Below are 27,547 nucleotides of genomic sequence, written 5' to 3' on the forward strand. Positions count from 1 at the left end.
ATCTGCTGCTGACGTGCTGCTGTCTATGGGGTCGCACAGAGTCAGACACAACTGAAGTGACTTAGCAGCAGCAGCAGCTCCCTCTCATGCCACCTCCAAGAAAGAAGTACACTTTCCCACACGGTGGTGGCTGAGGTGTAGGTGCTAGCCCCATGACTTTGGGTTTGACCGTGTGACTTGCTTTGGCCAATGGATGGTGGCAGATGTGAGGGAACCTGAGGTTTGAAATTGTGCTAACACAGTTGGGCTTGGTCGAGTCGTCAGACAACTTGCGACCGAACAACAACTGAGGCGCCTCTGCTTTTTCCTCTGGGATAGTACCCTGGGGTGTCCACTGGTGCCCACAGTATGAGAGACAAAGGGGAATAGAAGCAGCCTCACCAACTTTCACACCTGCAGCTCTAAGCTGTGAACATGACCGGCTGTGGTTGCCTTTCAATCAGCAGTAGCTAAGGACATCGCATGCAACACAGACACTGGAAATAGCAAGGACCGGAAGAGACTTGGCTGGAAAATGACATGTGGTAATCAGCAAATGTAGGTAGAAATGACAAGGATTAAAGCAAATAGAAGCTAACATGTGGAGCACAAACGCATGATTGACATCCTTGAAATAGAGGGCAAACTAGAATGGGATTTAACAAAAATGTCCCTGAAACAGGAAAGGTAAATCTGCGTGCTTTTTTTTTTTTTTTAGTCGAGTCCTTACAAGCACTTACAGCGCCGATTCTGGCCTGTATCACGGCAAGCAAGGACTATGAAAACTGAGGAAACTGAGGCTCCGAGCTAGACGGGACCTTAAAGACTATGGATCTGCAATCTAGGAGAACCTAGACTTAGAACCTAGACTTAATGTTAGAGGATAATTGTGCAGCAGCTGCAACAGAAAAGACACGGGCTGGGCGAAGGCCTAGAAGTGGGACTTAAGTCAGCCTGAAGCTCAAAGAAGGCAGGCGTCGAGAAAGATCGAGGCGGGACAAAACCTCCTGGCCGGGGTTGGAGACAAAACCCTAGCTGGATTCCTCAGGAAATGACCCTGGAGCCAAAGCAATAATGTGATTGGAGGAGACAGACTAGCAAATGGATGTCCAAAGGCGGCAAGGGGATAGAGAAGTCCTGGAGCAGGGAGGACTTAGGAACGGAGTCGCAGAGAAACACTGCCGGAATGTGCAGCGGGGCCTGCGCGTCGGGTGGCCCGGGTTTACTCTGCAAGAGACCGTTGGCACAAACCGGCGCGAGCGCTTTTGGGGCGGCGTTGCTGTGGCTGGGCGTGGCCCGCCGCAGCTGGCCCGGCGCGCACGCGCACTGCAGGGCTCGGGCGCGCGGCCCCCACACACCTGCGCACCGAGTCGCCGGCGGGAGGGCGGGGCCTCCTGCGTGCCCCCGTACCAGGGGGATTGTGGGATAGTGGCGGACGGAGCCGGGCGGCGGAGGCCCTGAAGCCGACTGCAAGGGCCCGGGACCTCGCCGCTTTGGGGAAGGGGGCGGTGGAGGAAGTGGGGCTCGGCTTCCGTCAGCCGTTGCTCAGCACTGCGGCCTGTTGGGACCGCGGAGTAGGACGCCTTTCCTGACCGGCCCTTGCTTTTCCGCGGGGCGCCGGGCCGGGTAAACCGGGGCGACTTCCCAGCGGAGGGCCTACGCGGGCCTCGCGACCCCACCAACCTCCCTCAGCCACCTCGCCCGCGGGCCCCGGAGCCCCGCCCGTCCGGCGCTGAGCCCCGAAACTGGAACTCGTCGCACGAGGGCCCCCCTAGGCCCGAGACGCGTGCGCGAGCCCCGGCGCCAGCGCGAGCCCCGCCGCTGCCCCCCGCCCCCACATACCCGGTCCCTGATCGGGGCCGGAGCCGCCGGTGGCGGGGCGGGGGGGGCGCCCCGATGAGCCCGGAGTGCGAGGAGCCGCCGCCCCCCCGCGCAGGTAAGCGGGCGGCCCGGGACCCCCCTCCCCCGCAGTCTGGGCACCCGAGTCACCTCCCCGCCCCCGAGAACACCGCCCAGGTACCCTCGAGTCTCCTCACCCCTTCTCCTTCGGACACTTCCCCTCGTCCATGAGGGCTCCCCAGCCCTGGTGTCTCCCCCTCAGCCTCCCGATTCTCTTAGTTTCTCCTCCTCCGCCTCTCGTCTCCTAGTCTCTCCTCTCAGGCCCACCAAGACTCCAGGTGTGTCTCCTTCAGCCCCCCAAGTCTCCTAGTCTTTCCCCCTCAGCTCCCCAAGCCTGTTAGTCTCTCCCCCTCAGCCCCTCTGAGTTTCTCCTCCTCAGCCTCTCGAGTCTCCTAGTCTCTCCCCTCAGGCTACGCCGTCTCCCCTCGGCCCACTAAGACTCCAGGTGTCTCTCCTCTCAGCCCCCCAAGTCTCCTAGTCTCTCCCCCCGACCCCAAGTCTCTTAGTCATTCCCCCTCAGCCCCCCAAGCCTGTGAGTCTCTTCCCCTCAGCCCTCCAAGTCTCTCCCCCTCAGCCTCTCAAAAGTTTCCTAGTCTCTCATTCTCAGACCCCAAGTCTCTTAGTCTCTCCCCCTCAGCCCCCCGAGCCTGTGAGTCTCTTCCCCTCAGCCCTCCAAGTCTCTCCCCCTCAGCCTCTCAAAAGTTTCCTAGTCTCTCATTCTCAGACCCCAAGTCTCTTAGTCTCTCCCCCTCAGCCCCCCAAGCCTGTGAGTCTCTTCCCCTCAGCCCTCCAAGTCTCTCCCCCTCAGCCTCTCAAAAGTTTCCTAGTCTCTCATTCTCAGACCCCAAGTCTCTTAGTCTCTCCCCCTCAGCCCCCCGAGCCTGTTAGTCTTTCCCTCTCGGCCTCTCAAGTCTCCTAGTCTCTCCCCACGCCGACCCCAAGTCTCTTAGTCTTTCCCCTTCAGACCCCCAAGCCTGTTGGTCTGTCCCCCTGAGCTCTCCAAGTCTCCCCTTCAGCCCCTCAAGTCTCCTAGTCTCTCCCTCTCAGTCCCCAAGTCTCAGTCTTTCTCCTTAGTCCCCCGAGTCTCTTAGTCTCTCCTCCTCAGACCCCAAGTCTCCCCCCTCAGCCCCTCAAGTCTCTTGGTCTCTTCCTCAGCCCCCAGATGCCCTAGGCTCCCCCCCTCCAGCCCCACTTCCTTCCCCTTTCAGTCCATACCCCTGCCTCAGTGTCTTTCCCACCCACCCCCGCCTCTCCTGACTCCCACCCTGGCCTCCTTCGATTCTGCGGGCTTCCCCTCTGGTTTCTTAGTCTCCCCCTCCGACCCCCCAGGGCTCCCCCTTCTCTCTGCTCCTCCCACCCTGGCCCTCTCGGCGCCCCTTCCCCGGCCACCCTTGGCCTTCCTCTCCCTGCCTCAGCCCCTCCTCCCGAGGCCTGCCTGGGAGATCCCTGGCCTCGGACTGGCGCCCGGGGCTCAGGAGACTCAGGAGCGGGGCTTCCCGGTCACCCTGCCCGGGGCACGGCCCCTCTGTGAGGTGAGGCCTGCTGAGGCCCGCCGGGGGCCTGGTGCCGGCGCAGAGGGAACAAAGGCCGGGGGGACAGTCACACTTGCTGGTGTGGCGAAGGGGTACCTCAGGGCGGTGTGGGCGCTGCTGAGCAGCGAGCGGGGAGACTGGCTCCGGGGTGGCTTTTTCTGTCGAGGAAGGATGAGTAGGAGTTGACAGATGGAAAGTGGGAAGAAGGGCCTTCCGGGTGGAAGGAACAGCACACGCAGAAACGTGAAGGTGGGAGCCCAGCCCCACAGGCTGCGGGGGAGCGGGGCGGAACGCGTGGGGGCTGCGTGCCAGGCCCGTGAACGTGGCGGCTAGGGTCTGTCCTGTTCGGTGATGTACACACTCGGACATCCGTGCTCAGGACACAGATGCTACTTACCGGTCACACCAGCCTGAAAGGCAGGATGTTTCTGGAAGGAAGATGTGTTGTCAGGTGCGGGGCGGGCTTCAGAGTTGCAGAGAAACTTCCGTGGGGTGGGGTGTAGAGAGGGTTTTCTCTGGCGGTTCTGGGGATTCCGTCTGCCGTTTGTAGAAGCCTGCAGCCCAGGAAGTGCTCCAGGGTCAGCAGCTTTTAGGTTATAACTCAGTTTGGGATTGTCTGTTGCCTGGGTTCTCAGCCGGGGTTGGGGAGGGTGGCGGACGATGGTATCCCCCAGGGGACCTTCACTAAGGGCAGTGGAGATGGTTTAGTTATTACAGCTCAGGATGCTACTGGCAGGCGGCGGGTGAGAGCCGGGATGCTGTGGGGCCTCCTCCAGGGCAGAGAACAGCCAGGTTCAGTGTGCCCGAGAGCCGTGGACAAGCCGGGCTTTCCTGCTCGGGTGTTAGGTACAGTGTGGCTTACCTGCTCTTTTGCTACCGTGAGCGGCGTATGCTGAGTTGTGTACTTCGGTTTCCTTTTGTGTTTTTGGTAGTTAGTGTTGCGGGGCTACCTACTGTTTCTCTCCAGGAGGGGAGAATCTGCTGGTCTCCACTCACCTGCTGCTGCTAAGTCGTTTCAGTGGTGTCTGACTCTGTGACCCCATGGACGGCAGCCCACCAGGCTCCCCCGTCCCTGGGATTCTCCAGGCAAGAACACTGGAGTGGGTTGCCATTTCCTTCTGCAATGCATGAAAGTGAAAAGTGAAAGTGAAGTCGCTCAGTCGTGTCCGACTGCTAGCGACCCCATGGACTGCAGCCCACCAGGCTCCTCGGTCCATGGGATTTGCCAGGCAAGAGTACTGGAGTGGGGTGCCATCGCCTTCCTCCACCCACCTACCCAATGTTTTCTTCCAGGATCCACGGCCCCTTAGGGACTTTAATTGCAGAAGTAGCTCTAGCCAAGGGGCCTTGCCTTAGGCTCGGTCCTGGGAAATTGGCGTCCTGCTGCCCGATACAGGTGCCTGAACAGGCAGGTCCTGTCACCGAGCGCTCCGAGGCTGTCACAGTGTGACCACGGAAGCCGTGGAAGTGTGGAGCAGGCCTCTCACGCAGTCAGGGGAGGCTTCCTGGAGGAAGTGGTGTCTGTGCTGAAGCCTGAAGGACCCAGGAGGACCTAGCTAGTCAGGCTCGAAGAGCTGGAGGGAAGGCAGAGGGAGCAGCCGAGCCAGGGCAGAGCGAGGGCGCAGACGAGCAGTCAGGTGTGGCGGGAGTGTTGAGCGCCATGCGGGTTGCCGCAAGAGATGAGGTGAGAGAGGCCTGGATGCCTTGGTGGAGGTGCCCGCCTTCCCCGCCTCCCCAGCTCCTGCAGGGTCCCTGGGCAGGTACGGGCCCGGGGTGGGGACACACTTCTCTTCCAGGCTGAATCAAGGCGTCCCGAGAACACCGGTTTTGTGGATTTTCCCTGGGGCAGAGTGAGGTGTCTCCGGAGAGACCGGGGCTCAGTGGAGTCGGATGCCTGCTCTGAGGTCACAGAGCCTGGCGAGGCAGGATGGGAGTGCAGGCCTTCCTGACTTTGAATCTCCCCTGTAACACTCCCTCCAGCCCCCTGTTCCCCACAGGCCGTTTCAGAATCTCTTCGCTGCTCTTTTCCCCTTTGAACCCCTGACTGATCCAGGAGGTGCCCCTGATGGCGAGCTTTGGGGCCCCTCCGCGTCCTCAGCCGCTATCCCATTCTCTTATGTTTCTGATTGTTCCACGCCCTGGGTAGGAACAGAGCTGCCACCTTAGCCGGGTGAGCGTGGTCTGGGTCTCGTAACAGCTGCCACCACCCCCCAGCTTTCCCGAGTCCCCGGGAAAGTCCCAGCCCATGGTCGCATGAGGCCTTGGCCAGGTCCCTCTCCTTCTCTTGGCCTCTGTGGCCCCTACTTCCATGTGGGTGTCCCATGGCTTACCTTGCCGAGTCTCTGGTGGGTCCTGATGTTACCATGATCCCGTTCCTGGAATTGGAAGCCCCCCACCCCCATTTCACATTTGGCTGAGAGCTGATGGGTTGCGGGGAGTTAGAGGGCGATGGTCTCACTGTCCTCTGACCGGTGGGCCCTGTGAAGGCTGGGGGCTGGCTTGCCAGCAGTGGGGTCTCCATGCCTGGCTAGGACCTTGTTAGGGGCCTGTGGCCTGTGGTGGCTGAGGGCAGCGGCGGGCCCAGGATAGCCTCTCCCAGGGCTGGAATTCCTCCTGAGCCACAGGGCATCTCAGGGGGCCACCCCAGGGCCCTCCCAGCAGCCTCTTCAGGCTGGATCTCCACTTCCGGGTGCGTGGGGCTAGGGTGGATGAGAAAGGGGCGGCAGGTAAAGGACCAGCCCTGGGTTCTCAGGCAGGCAGGGCCTTGTGTGGATGGACCGCGGTGGCCGTTGGGGCGCTCGGTGGGGGCTGCAGCTGGGCCCTCACTGAGCCCACGCCGGGTGGGGGCTGCCGGCTCCTGAGAGGGGCCGCTGGTGTCCGAGGCCTGAGAAGCACACAGCGAAGCCGGAAACCTGGGGCGATGGTGCGGAGCTGGCGCAGAGAGAGGTAGTTTTCGTTCTTAATGGCTTCCTTTCTCATTTACAGTTTCCCCCTCTTCCGTTTGCAGCCAGAGTCACGGTTTTCAAACGGTCGCTAAAAGCCAGTGGTATTCACTTCCGTTTTCTTGAAGTTTGCTAAAAGTTGCAAAGCACGGGGGTGGCGGGGTATGGGGCACCCACCAGAGTATTTGAGTGAGCTCAGCCACCCAGGCGAACGGGCCATCTTCCTCAGGGCTCCTGTTTTTAGCGGTGTCTCCCTGGGTAGTGGCTGCTCCTTCCCTCCTGCTCAGAAGTGTCCAGCCTTTAGCCTGGCCCTGGGGACACCTGCTGAAGGAGACCTGCCCTGTTAGGACCACAGGCCTGACCCCGCTGTTCTCAGAACGTGCCCCTTCCTGACGGCTGGGCCCTGTTTCATACACGAGGAGACAAGCGTGGCACGCCGTGTCACCATTAGGGAGTGAGGAGGAAACCCCTCTGCTGCCCATGTCCAGGGCTTCCAGGAAGTTGACCGTCAGGACCTGAGGCTAGGTGCACTGAGAGAGTGCAGCGGGGGAGAGTGTGTTTCTCTTTGGGGTGTTTTCTTTATTCCGCGCCTCCTACATCTGCATCTTGTCCCACGTAGAGCTTGAGAACTGACTTTGGGAGGGAAGGGTACTGCCCACCCCTCAGCTGCATCTGATCCTTGCAGCCTCCTCTGCCTTTCGGAGGAGGACCTGAGGTTCTGAGAGTTTAAGGGACCGCCTGGTTTCTGAAGTCCCTGGAGTCCATACCCCACTCGCCCCCCAGCCCGAGTCAGCTTTGGGAGGGAAGTCCTACCTGTGGTCCAGGGCAGGTGGCAGGGTTGGCGGGGAGGACGTAGCCTGTGGCATCTGTGCAGGTGCTTTGGGCATAGTCGGCGGGCCTCAGCCCCGAGGCTGTCCTGCAGCCTGGAGAGGGCGCCGAGGCCTACTTCTGCTGTGGCTGACGCCTGCAGGCCCTCTGCGCCTCGGCTGTCAGACGGGAGCAAGAGCGGTGCTATCCCTGGTCGTCTTGACGAGGGACACGGTGCTGTGCGGCTGCACAGGTTCTCTGCAGGCCCGTCCCCTGGCTGAGGGGGCCTGCTTAGCTCGGGGACCCCGCGGGTAGTGAGGCTGGGGGCGCCTGGGCGTGGGCCCGCGGCTGCGCCTTCTCGCCCCCACCCGGCCCGGCCCGGCCCGGCCCTGGCGGTGTGTCAGCTCCGGGCTTCTTGGGCGCAGAGCAGGCCAAGGCCTGGCCCTCTCTCGGCAGCCTCAGGCAGCTTCGGTTCTGCTTGTTTTGTAACAAGTTGTGTATTCATTGGTTGCGCTGTCTTTGTTGCTGCGTGGGCCTTCAGCTGCAGCAAGCCGGGCTCCTCTCAGTGGTGTCGGGCTGGCTGCTGGCAGCGGCCCCTTGTTGAGGAGCACAGGCTCAGGTGAGCAGGCGCCGGTAGTTGAGGACTCATGGCGCCGGAGGGCAGGCGCAGCAGCTCTGCAGTGTGGGACCTAGTTCCCTGACCGAGGATCGAACCCGTTCCCCTGCATTGGCAGGTGGATTCCTATCCACTGTACCACCAGGGAAGTCCTGGTTTTGTTTGTTTTTGACGATAGGTTTTTTGTGTGTGTGGGGGGGAGGTGTAATTTATGTAATGCCATATATGACATCCATTTAAACTACACAATTCAATATCTAGTCTATTCAGAGTTGTGCAACCAACAGTCACCACCGTAGATTTTTTAAAGTGAGTTATAGTATCAAATAAAATTGTGTGCAATTGATTTTAGAACTTTTTTAAAAAAAGAACACCCCTTTTCCCAAAAGGAAACCCCATACTTGCTAGCAGTTGTCTCCCTCCATCCTTGTCTTGTCCCTCAGCTCCTGAAAAACACTAGTCCCAATTCTGTGTCTACAGATTTGCCTTTTCTGGATGTTTCGTTTAAATGGAAGTATGCGATGTGTGAGCCCTGCCCTGATGTCTCAGACAGTGAAGAATCTGCCTGCCAGTGCAGGAGACATGGGTTCAGTCCCTGGATTGGGAGGATCCCCTGGAGAAGGGAATGGCAGCCCACTCCAGTGTTCCTGCCTGGAGAATCCCATGGACAGAGGAGCCTGGCGGGCCACAGTCCACGGGGTCGCAGTAGAGTCAGACATGACTGAGTGACTGAGCGCGCGCGCACACGCGGCGCGCACACGTGGCGCGCACGCACACACGTTCCACATGTGGTCTTTGGTGGCTGGCTTTGTTTGTGCCACCGGGATGACCTTTTGACCTCTCTGGTCTTTTGTCCTCACAAAAATCTGCAATTAGAAGGAGGTGGTGTTCTCACCGGTGGGTGTGCCTTGTCCCTTGGGCCCGAAGAGCGGCTGCCCCGGGCAGTGGTTCTGGCCCCACGAGCACCCAGCTCAGGAGACCGTCCAGGCCCGCTGTCTCTCCAAGTGAGGATGGCGGGCCTGGGGCCCATGCAGAAGTGGGGATGGCCCTTGTCCACTTGCAGGTTCAGGGCGTGGCCCGCCTGCCTTTGGGAGCAGTGTCCCCACTCCGATACAGGGCCCCGCGTTCAGCACGTGGAGCAGCCCACTCTCCTGCTCTGCTTCCCAGCCTGCCAGCCCTGGCGGTCCCCCACCCCACGCTACCTGGGCTGGTTTATGGAGGCCCGTGGGTGTGGCTGGGGGCATCCAGGCGGGAGCAGTCCCCTCTACTGCTGCCCTGACAGGTCCCTTAGCCTCTTGCCTCGGGAGCAGGGTCCCACCCTTCAGTCCTGGTTTCCGAGCCGGTGTCGCCCACGCGGTGTTGTCCGAGGTGGTCACAGCTGCCAGGCAGGACGGGCCTGTGGTTTGTACACAGCCCGCAGGGGGCGTGCGGGGTGCCTGCTCTACAGGTCTGCAAGGCTGCAGCTCTGCACCCAGCCCCTCCCCGGCCTCAGAGACACCACCGCTGAACCGGTGCCTGAGCTGAACTGGTGCCTAACTGGAGCCCTGTGGGCCAGGGGAGGGCACTCACTGACTCTGTTAGCTTTTGTTGGGGTGGCTGGGCTCCCCTGCACTCTGAGAAGGGACCTCCTGGGGCTTGGGCACCGCTCCACGGTTCTGCAGCCCTCAGACCCTGGTGCACCTCGGGTGCCTCCCTGTACAGTGGCGCAGGTTATGGGACTCAGTTGAGGTGACAGCTGTGCAGCTCACGTGGTTTGCGGGCCGCGTGTGTCCGCGTGTTGTGCACGTGGCGCCGCCATCCTCGCACCCGAGGCCTAGGGCTGGGGCGGTGACGGCCCACAAGGCACTGCTCGGGGGCTTCTGGCTGGGATGGAGGCACCCCCCGACGTGGCAGTCTTGGGGCGATGTGTGAGGAGCCAGGCCAGACCTTACTGGGGGTCAGGGCGGTCCAGGGGCCGTGGCCTGGGCTCGGCCCGTGCAAGTTGCTGGTCAGGGGGAGGCGGGTGTGAGATCCTGGGGTGCAGACTTAGGCAGGACTGGTTGGGGTGCGGCGGGGGTCCATCCTGGGGCCTTCCGGGGCACCACGTGCTAGGTGCGTAAGTCTGTGTATCAGAAAGTGTCCTGAGGGGTGGGGTGCAGGCCTGGGGGCTCTCAGGTGCCCCCACCTCCTCCCCCTCCCCTCTCTGGGGCCCGTGTCTGCGCTGTCTCGTGAGGTCATCGCCCCTCCACTCTACCTGCAGGCGGCCAGGGCCTAGGAACCAGCCGAGTCCCACAGGATCATTGCACATCTGGGGTCACATTTTCCCTGTCGCTGAGAGTACGTCCTGGGGGCCGGGGAGAGATGCGTGAGGCTCCTGAGGAGGCTGGACAGGAGAGCCCGGTGTTGGCAGCCTCCTGGCGGAGCTGATGGTCAGAAGGCAGGCGCCTGCCCTCGGCCGCTCAGCTCTGCCCTGGGCTGCTGCCCGTCTGGTGGGCGAGTCTAGCATCCTTCTCCCCGCTGCTGCCCGTCCCGTGGTGAGCTCTCCACCGCTGTGATGATACCGGCAGGGCCTTGCTGGCCTCCGGGTCTGTCTGCAGCAGCCTTGGCCTCAGGTGGTCTTCAGGAGGCAGGTGACACGTGAGCGCTGGGCAGTGCCAGCGTGGTGCTCGGGGGCCCAGCTGACCTGGGTGTGGTTGTCTGCCGTTCGATGGGGTGACCAGAGCCCTCATCAGGGCCACAGGCACAGCCCTGGTGCCTGGGGGGACGGTTGGACAGAGTGGCCTGCGAGCTGGCGGCCAGCTCAGGGCAGGTGTGCGCCCAGGGGTCGAGGCTAGGGGCGGTAGGAATCCCCAGAGGGGCAGCCAAGTCTGCTCATCGGGGGGCTTGGATCCTCCAGGCACTTAGCGTGTGCTCCGCCTGAGATGCTCCTGAGGCCAGTGCCGGGTGGGCGGGCCACAGCCAGCGTCGTCCTGCGGAGGTGCTTATCTGTCTGGTGCCGTTGGGACCCGTCAGGGGGTCTTCTGGGGGCCACTGCGCCCTCCCCTCCAACTTTTCCTTGTCCTGTCCTGGCACTGGGTACAGGGGTTGGGGCGTGTGTGTGTGCATGCGCACACAGCCTAGAGACACTGCAGACCTCCCTCTCCCTGGCCCTGCACACAGCCTGGAGATTTCAGGCATCATGGGACACTTAATTTCTTGAGCAGATACAGGTTGAAGCGAGCCTGGGGCCAGAGGTTCCAGGATCAGCCGGGTGCAGCCCAGATGAGGGGACTGTGGACAGGCCCGGGGCAGCTCTGTGCAGTGCGCTGGGGCCTCGCCCCGGGCCCCGTGTGCGGCCTTCCCCGGCGCTGGGCAGTGGGCAGGAAGCCGCCCGTGGAGTGGCCTGGCAGGCTGGGAGGTGGAGGGGCGAGCGGGGGCCCCCGTGTGACGGAGCTGCCTGCAGGGCGCCATGTTTTGGAAGTTTGACCTGCACACGAGCTCGCACCTTGACACGCTGCTGGAGCGGGAGGATCTGAGCCTGCCCGAGCTGCTGGACGAGGAGGACGTGCTGCAGGAGTGCAAGGTCGTCAACCGCAAGCTGCTGGACTTCCTGCTGCGGCCGCTGCACCTGCAGGCCATGGTGGCCTGGGTCACCCAGGAGCCGCCGGCCAGCGGCGAGGAGCGGCTGCGCTACAAGTGAGCCCCCGACTTGCCGTGGGCCTTGTTGGCTTGGCCCCGTTTCTGCGGGACTTGCCAGACCTTCCCTGAGCACCCTCCCCCAGCAGTGAGGGGCACGGGCTGGGGAGCGGGTACAGGCGTCCCAGTGCCCCGCCCCACCCCTGCTTTATTTCCTGGTGGTTATTCGTTTGGATTTCTGTTCCTGTCTTGGAGCGCAGGAGCGTGAGTGAGGACTGTCCCTCAGCCCCATGTCCTGTCCCCAGTGCCAGGATGGTGCCCGGCCCAGAGGGTGTGGCTGTGTCCCTCCCACCAGAGGGGGTGCCAGGGAGGGTGGGGGAGGTGGGCAGGCGCTGTGCAGAGTACCTGTCTGCCCTGGTCTCTGCTGCCCCTCTCCAGCCCTGCCCCGCCCACCCCACACATTGAAGCTGGTTCCCCGGGCCACCCGCTGCCCAGCCCCTCACACTGAAGCTCACGCCGGGCCTCACAGGTCCTGCCTCTGTCCCTGGAGGCCTCGAGCCAGACGGGCAGTGGGTGACTCCTGCTCAGTTCGCCCCGTGTGAAGCGGGGCTCAGTGCAGAGGTGCCAGCCTCAGGGGGCCCCAGTGTCCACCCATCCGTCACTGCCCCCTCATGTGTCTGCTCCCTCCTCTGCTTTGCTCACCTGGCTCCACCCCCTGTCCACCAGCTTGAGCGTGTCGCACGCCTCAGTTCTGACTCCTGTGTCCGCCTGGCCTTGCACTTCCCATCCCGCCCCGAGGAACTCACTTGCCAGGGCCTGACAGCTCACGAGGCAGAGCTGAGCAGACTGGGGTCCTCGGGGCCTGGGTGGCACCTAGGCAGGCAGGCCTCCCATCTGGTGAAAGGTCCTCGGGGCTGGGGGGTCAGCCTGGAGGGTTGGGGTCGGGGGACAGTGTTAGTAGGGGTTGGGTCCAGGCTTAGGGGGCCCGACGCTGTCTTGGCAGCAGGGGAGCTTGCATGGAACGGGACTGGGGGATGGGGCAGCCGGGTCCCCGTCGCCCCCTCCGCAACTCTGCTGGGTTGACAGGTACCCCAGCGTGGCCTGCGAGATCCTGACGTCGGACGTGCCCCAGATCAACGACGCGCTGGGCGCGGACGAGTCCCTGCTGCATCGCCTCTACGGCTTTTTGCAGAGCAGCGACAGCCTCAACCCGCTGCTGGCCAGTTTCTTCAGCAAGGTCATGGGCGTCCTCATCAACCGCAAGACTGACCAGGTGCCGGGGCCGCGGGCAGGGCAGGCGAGCGTGGGCTGGTGGGCCCAGGGGTCCTGCGCTCACCCGCGGCCCGCGTCCTCAGCTCGTGTCCTTCCTGCGGAAGAAGGACGACTTCGTGGACCTGCTGCTGCAGCACATCGGCACCTCGGCCATCATGGACCTGCTGCTGCGCCTCCTCACGTGCGTGGAGCGGCCGCAGCTGAGGCAGGACGTGGTCAACGTGCGTGCGTGGCGTGGCCAGGCAGGGTGGGGGCGGGGCCAGGCAGGGCAGGGCCAGGCGTGGAGCCCTATCCTCTCGTCCCTCCGCAGTGGCTCAATGAGGAGAAGATCATTCAGAGGCTCATCGAGCAGATCCACCCGTCGAAGGACGACAATGTGAGTGGCGCTGCCCTCGAGCTTCGGCCCCGTGCTCCCATAAATGAGCAATGAGAGAAGGGAGGCTTCGGAGCTGTGGGGGGTTGGGGGGCTCCTGCTGAGAACAAGCGAGGGTTATGCCGCTGGAGGGCTCCCCAGGAACCAGCTTCTCCTCCCAGGGGTGCTCAGGGCTCCAAAGACGGCCCTCTGACCCGGTCCTCACTGCTGCCGTTCCCAGGGCCCTCCTCGTCCCCTCTGAGGCCTGGCGGCTCTTCCCATCTCCTGTGCCTGGGTCAGCCCTGGTGGTCCTTCAGAGATAATGCCAGGGGCCCCACGTCTGTCCTCCTGGCTCACTGGCTGGCAGAGCCGAAGTCCACACGCATGGGTCATCACCCCAGGCACTCAGCCAGGGCCAGGCCTGGGGCAGTGAGGACCACCCTGCCTTCGTGGCAGAGGGACAAGGGGTGTCTGCTGGCAGCTAGGTGGCAGGGCTCGGTGCGGGGCTCTGAGGTGCAGCAGTGGCCGGGGGGCCTCTGGGGGTCTGCGTGCTGGGCTCTGGCAGCCGCCTGCTGGGTTGGACTCAGGGCTCTGCTGGTGCTTTTCTCAGTTCATCTCGCAGCACCTTATCTCACACTGTGAGGCTCGCCCAGTGAACACACAGAAGTGTGTTCATTGCACACACAGGGTGGTGCCGCCTTCGTGGTGCTGATTTTAGAGCACTCTTCCTCGCTCCGCAGAGGAGACCCAGGCCCATCAGCTGCTGCTCCCTGTTCCCCACATGGGGGCTGGGCCCCCGCAGACACGTGTCTGCTTGCCGTCCTGCTTTGCTGCTCCTGGTGGTTTCCTGTAGGCGCAATGCGTGACGCGGGTTTGCCTGTGACTGGCCCCTGGCCTTAGCAGCAGGTTGCTGTGTTCATCCCAGCTGTAGCATGTTCAGTGCTTCATCCTTTTCTAAGGCTGAGCAGTGTTTCACTGTATGGACGGACCTCGGTGGCCTGTCCGGTCATGAGTTCATGCATGCTTGGGTCGCTGCACCCCTTGGCCACTAGCTGTAGATGGCGTGTGTGGGGTTTGTGTCAGAGTCTCCTTTTCCAGGAAGTCGTCTTTGGTTTCCCTTTCTCTCGGCAGTCTCTCCTTCCCAGTGCCTATGTTCTCTCCCTCCCACGTGTTTCCCCGGGTCTGTGCGGCCCTCTGTCCTCGAGGGCAGGTGCCCCCCTCCAGTGCGTGGAGCTTCCTGACGCCAGGGCGGACCGGGGTCCTCAGCTCTCTCTCCCTCCCCAGCAACATTCCAACGCGTCCCAGTCCCTGTGTGACATCATCCGCCTGAGCCGGGAGCAGATGATCCAAGTGCAGGACAGCCCGGAGCCTGACCAGCTGCTGGCCACCCTGGAGAAGTGGGTTGCGGGGCCGCCTCGGGAGGGTGGGGAGCTGTCCCGGGCCCTCCTTCTTGACGCCCCCGCGCCTGCCCCAGGCAGGAGACCATCGATCAGCTCCTGAGCAACATGCTGGAGGGGGAGCGGAGCCCGTCTGTCCTCGTGAGTGGGATCCAGGTGCTGCTGACACTGCTGGAGCCCAGGAGGCCCAGGTGAGCGCCTGGGCTCCCCCCCCTGTGTGTGTGCATGTGCACGCGTACACGTGTGCACAGGCCGCCTGCGTGGCTCACACTGCCCCCTGCCATGCCTGCTGCAGATCCGAGTCCATGACTGTGAACAACTTCTTCAGCAGCGTGGATGGACAGCTGGAGCTCCTGGCCCAGGCAACCCTGGACAGTGCCGTGTCCAGTGCGGGGGCCCTGCACGCCCTGCGCCCACGTCTTAGCTGCTTCCACCAGCTCCTGCTGGAGCCGCCTGAGGTGGGCAGGGTGCTCGGGGGAAGGGGGGGTGGTGCAGCCTTGGGGTCAGGGCAGAGCTGGGGCAGGAACCAAGCCCAGCCCTCCACCTGCAGCTGGAGCCGCTGCGCACAACGTGGGGCAGCCTGGCCCCACCCCTGGGCAACACGCGGTTGCACGTGGTCAAGCTGCTGGCCAGCGCCCTGAGCGCCAACGATGCTGCCCTGACCCAGGAGCTCCTGGCCCTGGATGTGCCCAACACCATGCTGGTACTGGGGGCAAAGGGCTAGGGTGTAGGGGGTGGGGGTGGGGCGACGCTGGGGGAGCTGCTCAGAGCCAGCCTGTGCCCTCACCCCCAGGACCTCTTCTTCCACTACGTGTTCAACAACTTCTTGCATGCCCAAGTGGAGGTGTGTGTGAGCACGATGCTGAGCTCCGGGCCCCCTGCCGACAGCAGCTCAGACACGCCCCCCGAGAACCCTGTTGTGAAACATGTGAGCTGGGCTCCGGGATCCCGATCCCCTTTGGTCTCTGGGGAGCTCTGCTCAGGGGGAGAGTCTTGGTCTCTTCCGGAGGTCCAGAGTCGTGGGAAACAGACAGTTTTGTGCGAGGGTGGGGATTGGTGGAGTGGTGACCTCGGCAGTGGGGTATCCCGGGGGGACCAGGAAGGGTTCTCCCGGGGTGATGGCCCCTGTGCTCCTGGAGGTGCCTTCCTGGGTGTGGCCCTGGCCTCAGGGCGAAGCTGGAGCGCAGGCAGGCAGGGTGGCCCTGGGGCTTGCTGTGCAGGCTGAGTGGGCCCAGAACAGGTGAGCAGGGCAGCAGTGCTATGCTCACACCCAGTGCACGCCGCCCCACCCCCGCAGCTGCTGCAGCGGTGCCGCCTGGTGGAGCGCATCCTGACCTCCTGGGAGGAGAACGACCGAGTGCAGTGAGCAGGGGGCTACTGGGCGCGGGCGGGGGCGGGGCCTGCTCCAGGGGGCGGGGTGGCCCGAGTCCAGCCCTGGCTTCCCTCTCTCCAGGTCTGCAGGGGGCCCTCGGAAAGGCTACATGGGCCACTTGACGAGCGTGGCCAATGCCCTGGTGCAGAACTCGGAGAAGGGGCCCAATGCGGAGCAGCTGCAACAGCTCCTGAAGGGTGAGGGCGGGGCACGCAGGGGGGCGGGCGGCGCGGGCGGGGCTTCCGTCCTTACGTCACACCGCCCCTTCCGGCAGAGCTGCCGCAGGAGCAGCGGGAGTGCTGGGAGGCTTTCGTGTCGGGCCCCCTGGCGGAGACCAACAAGAAGAACACGGTAGACCTGGTGAGTTTTCTGCGCCGGTTCTCCTCCAGGCCCGGCCCCGCCCCCGCCCCGCAGCCCCCACCTGCCCCAGGCCTCCCCCGGCCCCGCAGGCCCTGACCCCTTCCCGCCCCTGCCTAGGTGAACACGCACCACCTGCACTCCTCCAGCGACGACGAGGACGACAGGCTCAAGGAGTTCAACTTTCCTGAGGAGGCGGTGCTGCAGCAGGTGCGGGCAGGGAGGGCAGGGGAGGGAGGCTGTGTGCAGGCCTGCCCTGACTGCCGCCCCCCGCAGGCTTTCATGGACTTCCAGATGCAGCGCATGACCTCGGCCTTCATCGACCACTTCGGCTTCAACGACGAGGAGTTCGGGGAGCAGGAGGAGAGTGTGAAGTGAGTGTGCCAGGCGGAGGCGCGGAGGGTCGCGAGGCGGCGAGTCAGCACGCACTCACATGGTGCGTGCCTGGCGTCCCCGTGCCCACCTGGCCCAGGTCGGGCTCAGCCTGCCGGCTGCCGGCCTCTCACGCTCCACCCCCGGGCAGGAGCGGTGTGGGCGTCCTGGGACACGAGGCTGGCTGCGCACCCTTGCAGACTCAGAACTCGTCTGCCTCCCCTCCCCTTCAGAGGCCTCGGCCGACCGGGGAGGGTGCTTTTTAGTGACCGGTTCTGATTCTCTGCATATGTTGTACCGCACGTCAATATCGATTGCTCTGATATTGCCCTGGAATCTTTTTCTTGATTGTCCGAATTTTCTGCCGTGGACGTTGGTTCTTTTAACCGAGAGACAGTTAAAAGTTGTGGTGGTCTGTTGGTTTTACGAGCACCCTTGTGACGGCCGTGGGTGGACAGTGAAGGGAAGGGCAGGCACCTGGGATCCAGAGGGGAGACTGGTGGGGAGCGGGGCGGCTGCCTGCAGCCTCGCGCTGGGCCCTGGGGCCGTGTGCAGTGACCAGCGAGGCCAGTGTCCCAGAGCAGATATGCCTGGGATCCCCGGGGGGAACGCGGCCGACTCCGCAGGGTGTGCCAGGCAGGGTTTCCCAGTTGTGGCCCCACGTGTGTTGCTGTGGGCAGCGTGTTGGGCCCCTGTCGGGTGTTGCCCAGTTACCTGTCAAGACCACTCTCGGCTCAGGAGCCCGTCTGCAGCCAGGGAGACAGGGCACCAGCTGTTGTCTGTTGTGCCTCGAGGCAGACAGAGACCCCCTGGGAGCAGAAGTGTGACCTGTGCCAGCTGCCGCTCTACCTGGCCCATGTGTGCTGGGAGGCCCCAGAGAAGACCCTGGCCAGGGGCCTCAGTGAGTGGCCTGGGCACAGCCGGCTGCGCTTTTAGGACAAAACTGTCACCTTTTTCAGCAAGATAAACGCCAATGAGGTGAAAGCTTTAAATGTTAAAAAAAAAAAAAAAAAAAAAAAAGGCTAAAGCCATGAAGTCTCCTGGAACAGAAAATATGTTTGCAAACTCAGGGCTGAAGGCGCTGCTCACCGGGCCTCCAGCTGTGCCCGCAGCTGCTCCCTCCCCTGAGGGCGCTGGGGTACCTGCCTCAGTAGGGGTTGTGAGCCAAGTCAGCCTGCGGGGGTTGTGAACGTGCTTCCTGGGTCGGAGACAGCAGGCAACAGGCTGGAAGCAGCCCTGGCACAGGAGGGGCCAGACCTCAGTGCAGACATGGTGCTCTCCCGCCCCGGGAGAGAGGCAAGCAGGGCCAGCAGCGGCTGTTGGAAAATTGGAGTGTGCGGGTCGGACTGTACGTGGGCAGAGCTCTTCCCACGGTGTGGGTCAGGACTTAAAGTGTGTGGATTTGATTCCTTCATCCAGGAGTGGCGCTTCTGTGCGGCTTTCTGGAGGAGAGAGAGCCGAGCGGAGACTGGTGGGCACGTGTGGACGCAGAAAGGCTGGGGGTGCGAGGTGGTGGTGGGCACAGAACTGCCCGTGATCCCTGGGCTCCTGGCCCCCACCTGGGCCCTGCCTCGGGGGCCTGTGTGCCTCGAAATGGATGTCTCACTCAGGTTATGATGTCAAAGCCTGAAAGCCTAGCCTGCCCAGCGAGGTTCTGTGTCCTTTGTTTCATGAAGAGGAAGCAAGGTGCAGGAGCCTTAGGTCTCTGCGTGGGGCCTCGCCCTGCAGACACCCTGCTGACGGGATGCCGCAGGAATGGCTGCAGTCCACAGACAGCCCTAGAAGGAGCTGTGTCTGCTGGAACCGGGCCCAGGAGAGAGGGTCCCTCACTGCCTCTGTGCCTCCCCAACAGCGCGCCTTTCGACAAGACAGCCAGCATCACCTTCTCCCTGAGTGCAGACGACGACAACGTGAGCTGCCCCGACCGCTGCTGGGGGTGGGGGTTCGCTGCGGGCAGGTGGCCCACCTCACCCTCCTGCCCTGCCCCCATAGCCCAATGCCAACCTGCTGGAGATCTGCTACAAGGACCGCATCCAGCAGTTTGACGACGACGAGGAGGACGAGGAGGAGGGCCAGGGCTCTGGGGAGTCTGACGGGGAGGACGGTGCCTGGCAGGGCGGCCAGCTGGCCAGGGCGGGCCGCCTGGGCCAGGCCCCGGGCGTGCGGTGAGTCCCCCGCTCCCTCCCCCTCCCCTCCTGCAGGTTCCCCAGCGCAGCCCGGCTGCAGGACCTGTGGGCAAAACAAGGAGCATGGAGTGCGTGTGTGGTATGGGCAGTTTTCAGTGTTGAGTGATAGAAACCCAGTTCAGAAGAGTTCAGGTTCAAAAGGAGTTACCGCTTGGTCCAGGTGTCAGTGGGGCCATCAGGAGGCAGGTCCTTCAGGCACAGCTTGGCCCAGTGGGGGCATCAGAGGCGGTCCTTCGGGCACGGCTTGGTCCAGTGGGGTTGTGGTCTGCCCACCCCGCCCTCTACTCCACTCTCCCCTGCGGCAGCTCTCTCGCACGTGTTCTTGCCAAAAGGGCAGTGGGGTGTCACGCCAGTGAAGCAGGACGTGGCGATTGTCCGTGCTCACAGTCCAGCTGCGGGCCTGTGAGCCGTGTCCAGCCCTTTGTGCGGGCAGTGGCTGGCACAGGAGCACTGACTGACTGCTCTTGGGCAGCACGGACTTGTTGGCGTGAACACCAGCTCAGGGCTGAGCCCTGTGACCTGTGACCGGCACTGGGACGACGAGACAGGTCATGAGTGTCGGCCGCATGGGCCTCCCTCTGTGGCACCCAGAGGGGAGAGTGCAGCACTCCCCAGCCCCTGCTGGCTGCCCGCTGCCCTCCGAGGGTGACGCTCTTCTGACCCTTGCCCTTTGAGTTTTTGCCTCTTATCCGATGAGTGAGGCCCGTCCCTTGGGTAGGTGTGGTTGTGCCCTGTGTGACTGCCAAGTTGCTTTGCACTTAACACGTGTCATTGCTGAATCCAAGGTCGTGATTCATCCCTGTGGTTTTCTTGGTAATGTCAGTTCTTAACGTTTAGGGTTTTGACCTGTTGTGAGCTAGTTTTTTAGGTGTGTAAGCTGGGGGGTCCAGCTTCATTCTTAGGCGTGGAGATGCCCGTGTCCCAGCTCACCGGCTGAAGAGACTCCTGCAGCATGGGCATGGTCTGTGCGCCTTTGTCAGAAGTTTTTTGGCTGTTTGTGCAAGCATTTAGTTTTGGCCTGTCTTTCCTGGCCCATTGGTCTGTACATGTCTATGCCAGTGCCCCCCCCCCCCCACCCCAGGCCCTTGATTGCACTGTACTGAATTCTGAAATTCAGTACTGAAATTGAAAATGTGAGCATCCAATTTGTTCTGTTTAAAATTGTGTTGATCATTCCGGGTTCAGTTCCTAGAAATTCCGGGTGTTAATTTCAGTAGAGAAAGCCACCTGAGTTTTTGAGAGGGATCGTCTTGAATCTATAGGTCAGTTAGAGAGTGTTGCCATTTTAACAGTATTTTGTCTTTCAGTCCATGAAGTTGGGCTGTCTTTACGTTTGTTTAGGTCTTAGTTACTTCTGACAGTGTTTTGTAGTTTTCAGAGTATTAACTTTTATGGTGCTTTTGTTAAATTTATTCTTAAGCAATACATTTAAATTTATTCTTAAACATTTTTGATGTAATTCTGAAAGAAATGTTTTCCTCAGAGATATTTTGAAGTGGTTATAAGCGTATAAAAATACGAACACACTGGCACACTGACCCTCGCAGAACTTGCTTGTTCTGACGGTGTGAGAGGGCTCGTTGGCTTCCTGCACACAAGCTGTGCTTGCTGCAGTCAGAGACAGTTTTGCTCCCTCCTCTCCAAGTGGGAAGAGAGAGCCCCTGCATCACGCCCTGATCTTGGGGGCCTCGGGGCTCGCTGTTGAGTGTGGCTTATGGGCTCTGGAGACCATCCCAGGTATCCAGGGTCAGGAAGCTCCCTGCACCCTTTCTGCGAGCGTCTGGCTCCTGAGCACTGTGCCGACCGTGGGGCAGCGTCTTAACGAGCCTCTGGGTTTCTTTCGCGGTTCCCCGGTGGACACGGTGTCGAGTCTCGTGTCTGTCGGCACTCGGCCGTTAGGTTTGGGGCCCAGGGGGCTGCAGTGACGGAAGTCCAGCGAGGCTGCAGATGGAGAAAGCGTTTTGGGGTCAGCCTTCCCTGGGGGTAGGTGGTGAGGGGCCTGTTCGCGCCAGGGCCCCGCAGGGGGCGCCCTCTCCCTGGGCGTCCTCCCACTACCCAGCGCCCCTCCCCCTGCCCCGCCCCTTGGATGCCCCGCTGTGCTGGGGGCTGCGCTTGAGGCGGTGCTGGGGCGGGCCCGGCCCCCCCCCGCGCAGCGCTGATGGCAGGTGCTCCGTGGAACAGGAGCCGGGGCAGCACGGACAGCGAGGAGGAGGACGACGACGACGACGAGGACGAGGACAGCCGGGCCCGCGGCAGGCCCGGGCCCCCCTGCTACCCCAGTGCTGGCCGCCAGCCTCCGGGTGCGTTAGCATGCCGCCTGGGCGCGGGCGGGGCCCTGCTGTCTGCCTCTGTGCTCACACCTTCCTGCCCCCAGGCCCCAGCTGGACAGCTGCCTTTGACCCAGTGCCTGCGGACGGCCCGGCCAGCCCCCAGGACTGCAGGGACAAGGAGCCCCGCGGGGAGCGTCCGGACCTCCCGGCCGCGAGCCCGGCTGGCCCTGCAGCCCCCAGCACCCTGCAGCTCAGGTGAGGCCCAGGGCAGGGCCAGGGGCCTGGGCCCCCAGCGCTCAGCCCAGCCACCCCTTGGGCTCCTCTCTTGCCTCCTAGGTTTCAGGATCCCGCCCCCACCTCTGCACCTCAGGAAGCCACAGACGGCAGCAAAGCAGCGGAGCCCGCGGGTGAGCCGCCCCGCCTCAGCCCCGGTGCCTGGCCTGCTCACCCTTCCCTGCCCACCCCGCCCTCAGCCCCGGTGCCCGGCCTGTCCACCCGCCCTGAGGAGGGCGCTGGTGCTCGGCTTCCTGAGTCTCACTGAGGGCCGGTCTCCGCACAGCCCCCTGCCAGGCCTTGCTCAGCGTCGGGGACCTCCAGGCTGGCCTCAGAGGGACACGCTCCGCCCCCAGCTCCTTGGACAGGTGCCTAGAAAGCGAGCCTCTGGGGGAGTCGGGGGGCTGATCACCGGCGGTCCCCACCAGGGCCCTGGAGCGCAGAGCTCCTGCTCAGCCCTGGGGTGGGAGGGCTCGGTCGGATCAGAGAGGGCAGAGGGTGTGCGCTGACCTGCAGCCCTTCTGGCCCCTGGGCGGTTCTCAGGGGACCTGGGATGTGAGGGTGTCTGTGATGGTAACCCCGTGGTCCCCCTGCAGTGCAACCAGAGACCCTGCTACCTCTGTCCCAGCCCCTGGGGCCTACCAGCCCCCCAAGACCCCAGAGGGGGAGAAGAGCCCAGAGTCCTCGGGGCTTCCCCAAAGCCAGAGGTAAGCATGGTGCGGCGGCAGGAGCAGGCAGTGTTCCGTGGGGGCGCTGACCGCTCGTTCATCCTCTCCCCACAGTGCCCTGGCCCTCCAGCCACTCCCGATGCCCAACGGCTCTGCCCCAGGAGGCCCAGCGGCCCCGGGCTCCCAGTGAGTGTGGGCGCTGGGGACAGAAGCGGGCGGGGCCGGAGGCAGGCACTGGATGGGGGGAGAGGGCTGGATGCAGGTGGGCGGGGCCAGCACTGGTTTCAGCGCTTCACACTGTCTCCCTCTCACTTCCCAAGGTGACTGCTTGGTCTGGTGGTGGCCACACGCTCCGTGCTCCGCGTGGACCCTGTCCGGGTGAGGGCTGGGCAGGTGCCGCAGAGGCCCTGTCGCCCATAACCCACCCTGCCCCACCCACGTCCTGGCTGGAGTCCAGGAGGCCGGCGCCCGGGAGACAGCCCCCACCCCCCATTGCACTGAGGAAAGAGATTACAGAGTTCTGTCTCCTAGAGTAAAGATAGAGTGGGCTAGAGAGAGGAGAGAGCGCGCGCGCGAGAGACCTATATTATATATTATATATATATATATATATGTATCTGAAGGGAGCAGAGTGGGCACGCGGAGAGCCAGGAAGAACGCAGGGCTGGGCGGCAGCGGTGAGGCCTTCACCCAGGCCCACTGGGGCTGCTGTGGGGGGTCCCGAGGTGACCACCACTCTCCCATCCAGCTGTGCCCCCATCCTGCGGTGCAAATGCCCACACCCACACTCGGCCTTTCAGCTCAGGTCCACCCTGGGGAGGGGGCCCGAGTGGGGGTCGTGCCTTTGCCTAGCCCCCTTGCCCCGGACCCTGCACTTTGACCCAGGCTGGGAGCTCGATGACTCTCCACCCGGCTCAGCCAGCTCTGTGGGAGGGAGCTGGGTTCCTGGTCCCAGGGGCCTTCCCTGGATATCATCGCCCCAGGACCCTGCCGCACTCACCGAGACCTCCATCTCCCACCGAGCCTGGGCGGAGACCTGGCTGGGGTCCCACTCCTCCTCCCGAGGGTCTGGGTGCAGCCCAGCTGCCAAGTGCCCTTGTCCCAGCCCCTCTCCCCAGGCGGGCGTGAGTGTGCGCGTGTGTTCGTGCTGAGCTTCTGTTTCATATCGCAAACGTAAACAAATAAAGGAGGACAGTTTAAGACTCGTGCTGCTCAGACATCGAGTTCAGGGACATGGGGTCGGGGAGCCTGAGCTGATACCACACCGGGGCCTCCTGGGTGGGACCCTCAGAGCGTGGAATTAGAGTCCTTGGCCTCCTTGCTCGCCTGGTGGTGGGAACTTCTGCTCAGCTGGGAAGGGTTTCCTGGAGGAGGCGCTGAGCGCTCATTGGTCCCTGGCCCCACCCCCCACCCCACCCCCGTCCACAAAGACACGGGCTCCGGGTGTTGTGGTGGGCTTCCTGCCGGCCCCTTCTCAGCCCCGTCACCCGCATGCCCAGAGCCCTTTCCCTTTGGTGAAGCATTGGGGGTTGGAGGATTGGGGGCAGCCAACCGAGCCAGACCAGGCACGCGGGGCCGTGGCTTCTGGCGGAGACCAGCTGTGCTGTGCGCTGTGGCTGGATGGACGCGGCGAGCCGTCCCTGGAGCCGCCTGTGGGCTAGCCCACTGCCCAGTGCCGCTGTCTGCTGGGCAGGCCTTCCCGGAGGGGCGGCGGGGCGGGGCGGGCTCCTGAGGGACGGCCAGGCCGGGGGCGCGAGGGGTGGGAGCGCTGCCGGCCTGTCCCTGGACTCGCGTCCCCCGCCCTTCCCCCCTCGCTGAGCGGCCCTTGGAGTTCTGCGCCCCCTTCCCTCTGAGCCGCCAGGCGCAGCGGGTGGGAGGGGTGTGGCGGCCAGGCTCCCTAGGCAAGGAGGAAGCTGGAGGCAGGGGCCGTGGAGGGTGAGATACCCTGGGGTCGCGCGCGCTCTATCAGCGCCAAGCAGGACTGTCCCAGGGCGGGGCAGCATCTCCCTGAGCCTCTTATCAGCCCCAGAGTCCACAGGACGCTCCTGAGTTAACGTGTAACCACACGCCATCCCCACCACCCTCAAAGCCAGCAGTGCCCACATGCAGGCCACTGTGGGGGCTGCAGGCCGACATGGACGCCCGGAAGGAGGGGCTGCCCCGGAAACCTCGCTTCTCAGCTCAAGTGAGCGCCGCTGAGTTGGGGACCGGGCCTGGGCTCCTGGGAACGCAAGTGACCTGCAAGAATCGGGGGCGGAGGTGGGCCAGGTTCTGTGAGCTTGGACGTCCTGGTGCCTGTGCGTCTGCCCACTGCCCTGGGCAGCAGGGCTGGGGTCCCTGGGCAGGGCTGGGCCTAGCGCCCAGGGGCCAGGAGGGCTCTAGAGGGGGACTGGTCCCGGGAGCTGGGGGTTGGGCTGTGTTGCAGCCGCTCAGAGGCCTCCTTACCTCCAAAGCACCCACAGCCGCGCGTGGGCCTGGGGCTGCTCCCGTTCTTCCTCGCCTGTGCCGTCTACCTCCTCGTCCAGAGCTCCACGGACCAGCCGTCCTGGGTCAGCGCCCTGCTCAAGATCCTGCCCATCCTCTACCTGGTGGGGTTCCTGGGGACTGCGTTCCCCTGCGGGGGCTACCGCTCGCTCCTGCAAGGGGCCCTGCTTTGCTCGGCCGTGGGGGACGCCTGCCTCGTCTGGCCTGAAGCCTTCCTGTACGGTGAGAGCGGGTGACGGGATGTGTTGCCTTGTCCCTCTTGGATGCCCCCCCAGCGGGTGGAGGGTGGGATGCCGTGGTGGGGGGGTGACTCCCCAACAGAACTCCCTGGGGAGCCCACAGCCGTGAGGAGACGCACCCAGACCCCAGCCCCCACTGAGCGCCTCGCACATGGGTGCGGGCGGGGTTCCCCAAGGCCGCGTGAGCGCACAGGGTTTCGAGCATGCTGCCAGAGGCCAGCCTCACCGGGAAGGTAATGCCTGAAATGGGACGTGAGTACCAGCCAGGTGCCCCTGCAGGCAGAGGGCTGGCAGCTGCAGGAGCCGGGGTGCGTGCAGCCACCGGGGCCACTGCAAGCTGGGGTTCGGAGCAGAGCTGCATGGAACGCGGTGCGCGCCTGAGGCGGTTTGGGGGCCAATGGTCAGAAGGGATGGCCAAGTAGGCCACCCTGGGAGACGGGGCGGTACGGCCAGGGTGGGAGCTGGCGCTGGGGGTCCGCCCTCTCCCTCGGGGCGAGGGCGACAGGGTGAAGCCAGAGAGCAGCACGCTTTACCAGGCGCCCCCCGTATCTCCTGCAGGCATGGCTGCCTTCGGCCTGGCCCACCTGCTCTACCTCCGGGCCTTCGGCCTCACGCCCCTGAAGCCTGGCCTCCTGCTGCCCCTCCTCCTGGTTTCCAGCCTCTACTTTGGGTTCCTGCATCCTCACGTCCCGCCCCACGTGGTCTGGCCCCTGCTGGCTTACTCCATAGTCCTGGTCGCCATGCTGTGGCGGGGCCTGGCCCGGGGCGGCAGTGCCCACTGGGGCGCCCTGCTGTTCGTGCTTTCGGACTCTGTGCTGGCCTGGAACACCTTCACCCACCGTGTGCCCCACGGCCACCTGCTGGTCATGACCACCTACTACTCCGCCCAGATGCTCATCACCCTGTCGGCCTTCCAGAACCCCAGGCTCAAGTCCCACTGACTTGGGGCTGAGGTGGGCAGGCGTCCGCCCTCTCTCCTCCTGCAAGGACCTGGCCCTGCGCCACCCCCCGCCCCAGACCAGTGAAGCCAGAGAAACAGCCTTGGGGGCGAGAGCGAGGCCCCCAGACTCCAGTGTGCCGGTTCATCTGGAGACTAAACCGTTCCTGGAGTTCCGAGTCCACCGCCTTCTGATTTCCAGGCCCTCAGCCAGACCCACGCTGGGTACCCCCAGCCCCTGGCTTACTTCTGTGACTCCAAATGGTCTCCGCCTGTCGTGGCCCTGATTTATTTTTCTGTTGCTTAAAGTAAAGTGGGCGTTGAACCAGCGACATCACCGTTCATTTGGGGAGGGGTGATCACAATAACAGCAAATAAGTCATTTTCCTCCTTCCCCACCCCCGCACAGAATTTACCATTTTAACCACTTTTAAGCCCGTGATTCGGTGACAGTCCATTCGTGGGGTTGTGCTTTGAACAGCTGCTGCGGGCCCTCCTTTGGGAACACGTGTTTGTGTGTACAACGCAGTGATGTTACCTCTGCCCACGGTGGGCTGCTGGTGGCCGAGCCCTGGTGCCCAGGACTTGGGGGAGGGGGCGTGGAGTAACCCTCCTCCCCGGGGCCCGTTGATGGCGGCGGGGATTCATCACATTCATCGTGTCTGTTGTCCAGATGAGGACGTTACTGAGCTGAGGTCAGGAGGAGGCTGGCTGATGTTAGTTTCCTGTGGCTGCTGTCAGAAATTACCATAAGCTGGGTGACTTAACAGAAGTTAAACTTCACAGTTCTGGGGGCCACAAGCCCAAATCCCTGCTGTCAGTGGGGGTGCCCTCCATTCAGGACATGCTCGGGGGAAGGTCCTTCCTGCCCCTCCAGCTCAGGACAGCCCAGCCAGGCTTCCCGTGGTGGCCTCCCTCCTTGAGGCTGCCTTCCCCTGGGGACACCAGGAGTTGGATTGAGGGCCCACCCTAAGTCCAGGGTGATGTCATCCCGAGATCCTTAACTTGATGACATCTCCAAAGACCCTGTTCCTAAACAACATGACATCCATAAAGGCCTGGGCTCAGGACTTGCGCACATCTCTGGGGACCACAGTTCACCTGACTGCAATCATACCCAGTATCAGGAGAGGAGAGGGCTGAGGAGATGAGACTCAGAGGGGGCTTGGAGGAGGGGGTAGGTAAACACACGGTGGGAATGGAGTACTGAAGAAGAAAGAACCCAGGTGCGGCCCTCGTCTTGGCTGTGACCTTGGCAGCCCTCTGCCCTTTGAGCCTCAGGTCCTGCATGTGAGGACAGAAAACAGAACTGCTCTCCAAACCCTGCTGTTTCTGCAGCCATGGTGTGCCTTTAGGGACTCTGATGGCAGAGAGGGGACTTCTACAAACATGATGTGCTTTTAGGGACTCTTGTAGCAGAGAGGAGACTTCCACAGCTATGATATGCTTTTAGGGACTCATAGCAGAGAGGGGACGGGGACTTCTACACCCGTGTTGTGCTTTTTTTTAGGGACTCTCATGGCAGGTCGCTGCTACATCCAAGATGTGCTTTAAAGGATCCCCCTACCCCAGAACCCAGGCTTGGTTTTTAGTCCCTGCCCCACCTGCAGGCCGGGACCCCTCACTCACCACAGAGAACCACCTCAGGCCAGATGAGGCAGGTGCTCTGACAGCGGCAGGTGCCTGCTCTTCACAGTCTCAGGCAACGTTGGCCGGGGTGCCTGCCTTCAGCCGCACACCCGCTTGGTGATCGTGGGCCACCTCCTACGCTGCCCAGGTCCTCACCACTCTGTCAGCCATTGAGAGTGGGAAGCTCACGACAGAGTAATGAGCGCAAATAAAGTGAGCACCCTCTTCCCCTCCTAGAGGGCTCCCAGAACAACCTCCCACCCAGGTAGAAGTGCTAAGCAGCAGTATTTCCAGCCTCCATCTGTCTGAACCCCATGTTCTGTTTTTTGAAACTGAGATAGGGGGTGACATAACTGTGTATCTTTAAGGC

General features: G+C 63.1%; 2 protein-coding genes across 5 annotated transcripts; both read left to right on the forward strand.

Moving 5' to 3' along the window:
* The first annotated feature begins 1,864 nt into the window (after positions 1-1,864).
* PPP6R1 (protein phosphatase 6 regulatory subunit 1) lies at positions 1,865-23,103 on the forward strand. Of its 3 annotated transcripts, XM_068992454.1 has the most exons (24): positions 1,865-1,915; positions 11,197-11,429; positions 12,456-12,642; positions 12,725-12,862; positions 12,952-13,017; positions 14,278-14,390; positions 14,468-14,581; positions 14,686-14,848; positions 14,941-15,093; positions 15,184-15,318; positions 15,688-15,752; positions 15,844-15,959; positions 16,037-16,122; positions 16,240-16,329; positions 16,396-16,493; positions 18,344-18,401; positions 18,484-18,656; positions 20,859-20,977; positions 21,052-21,202; positions 21,284-21,354; positions 21,507-21,588; positions 21,817-21,927; positions 22,003-22,074; positions 22,209-23,103. In XM_068992454.1, the coding sequence occupies exons 2-24, from the start codon at positions 11,203-11,205 to the stop codon at positions 22,210-22,212; spliced, it is 2,592 nt and encodes an 863-aa protein (XP_068848555.1). In that variant the 5' UTR covers positions 1,865-1,915; positions 11,197-11,202; the 3' UTR covers positions 22,213-23,103. The 3 variants fall into 3 exon arrangements, with proteins under 3 accessions (XP_068848555.1, XP_068848554.1, XP_068848553.1); XM_068992453.1 differs by having other exon boundaries at positions 16,240-16,493; XM_068992452.1 differs by lacking the exon at positions 22,209-23,103 and having other exon boundaries at positions 22,003-22,078.
* Positions 23,099-25,814, forward strand: TMEM86B (transmembrane protein 86B). 2 transcript variants are annotated; one of them, XM_068991642.1, is made up of 3 exons: positions 23,099-24,073; positions 24,342-24,594; positions 25,170-25,814. In XM_068991642.1, the coding sequence occupies exons 1-3, from the start codon at positions 24,023-24,025 to the stop codon at positions 25,550-25,552; spliced, it is 687 nt and encodes a 228-aa protein (XP_068847743.1). In that variant the 5' UTR covers positions 23,099-24,022; the 3' UTR covers positions 25,553-25,814. The 2 variants fall into 2 exon arrangements, with proteins under 2 accessions (XP_068847743.1, XP_068847744.1); XM_068991643.1 differs by having other exon boundaries at positions 24,351-24,594.
* Positions 25,815-27,547: the final 1,733 nt, after the last annotated feature.

This window comes from Capricornis sumatraensis, chromosome 20 (assembly GCF_032405125.1).
Source record: "Capricornis sumatraensis isolate serow.1 chromosome 20, serow.2, whole genome shotgun sequence".
NCBI classification, from domain to species: domain Eukaryota; kingdom Metazoa; phylum Chordata; class Mammalia; order Artiodactyla; family Bovidae; genus Capricornis; species Capricornis sumatraensis.

Coding starts and splice junctions, on each gene's coding strand:
- PPP6R1 (XM_068992453.1), top strand. CDS start 11,203: ATGTTTTGGAAGTTTGACCTGCACACGAGCTCGCACCTTGACACGCTG. Junction 16,494..18,343: donor GAGCAGGAGGAGAGTGTGAA/GTGAGTGTGCCA, acceptor CCTCCCCAACAG/CGCGCCTTTCGACAAGACAG. Junction 18,402..18,483: donor TGAGTGCAGACGACGACAAC/GTGAGCTGCCCC, acceptor CTGCCCCCATAG/CCCAATGCCAACCTGCTGGA.
- TMEM86B (XM_068991642.1), top strand. CDS start 24,023: ATGGACGCCCGGAAGGAGGGGCTGCCCCGGAAACCTCGCTTCTCAGCT. Junction 24,074..24,341: donor AACCTCGCTTCTCAGCTCAA/GTGAGCGCCGCT, acceptor TTACCTCCAAAG/CACCCACAGCCGCGCGTGGG. Junction 24,595..25,169: donor GCCTGAAGCCTTCCTGTACG/GTGAGAGCGGGT, acceptor TATCTCCTGCAG/GCATGGCTGCCTTCGGCCTG.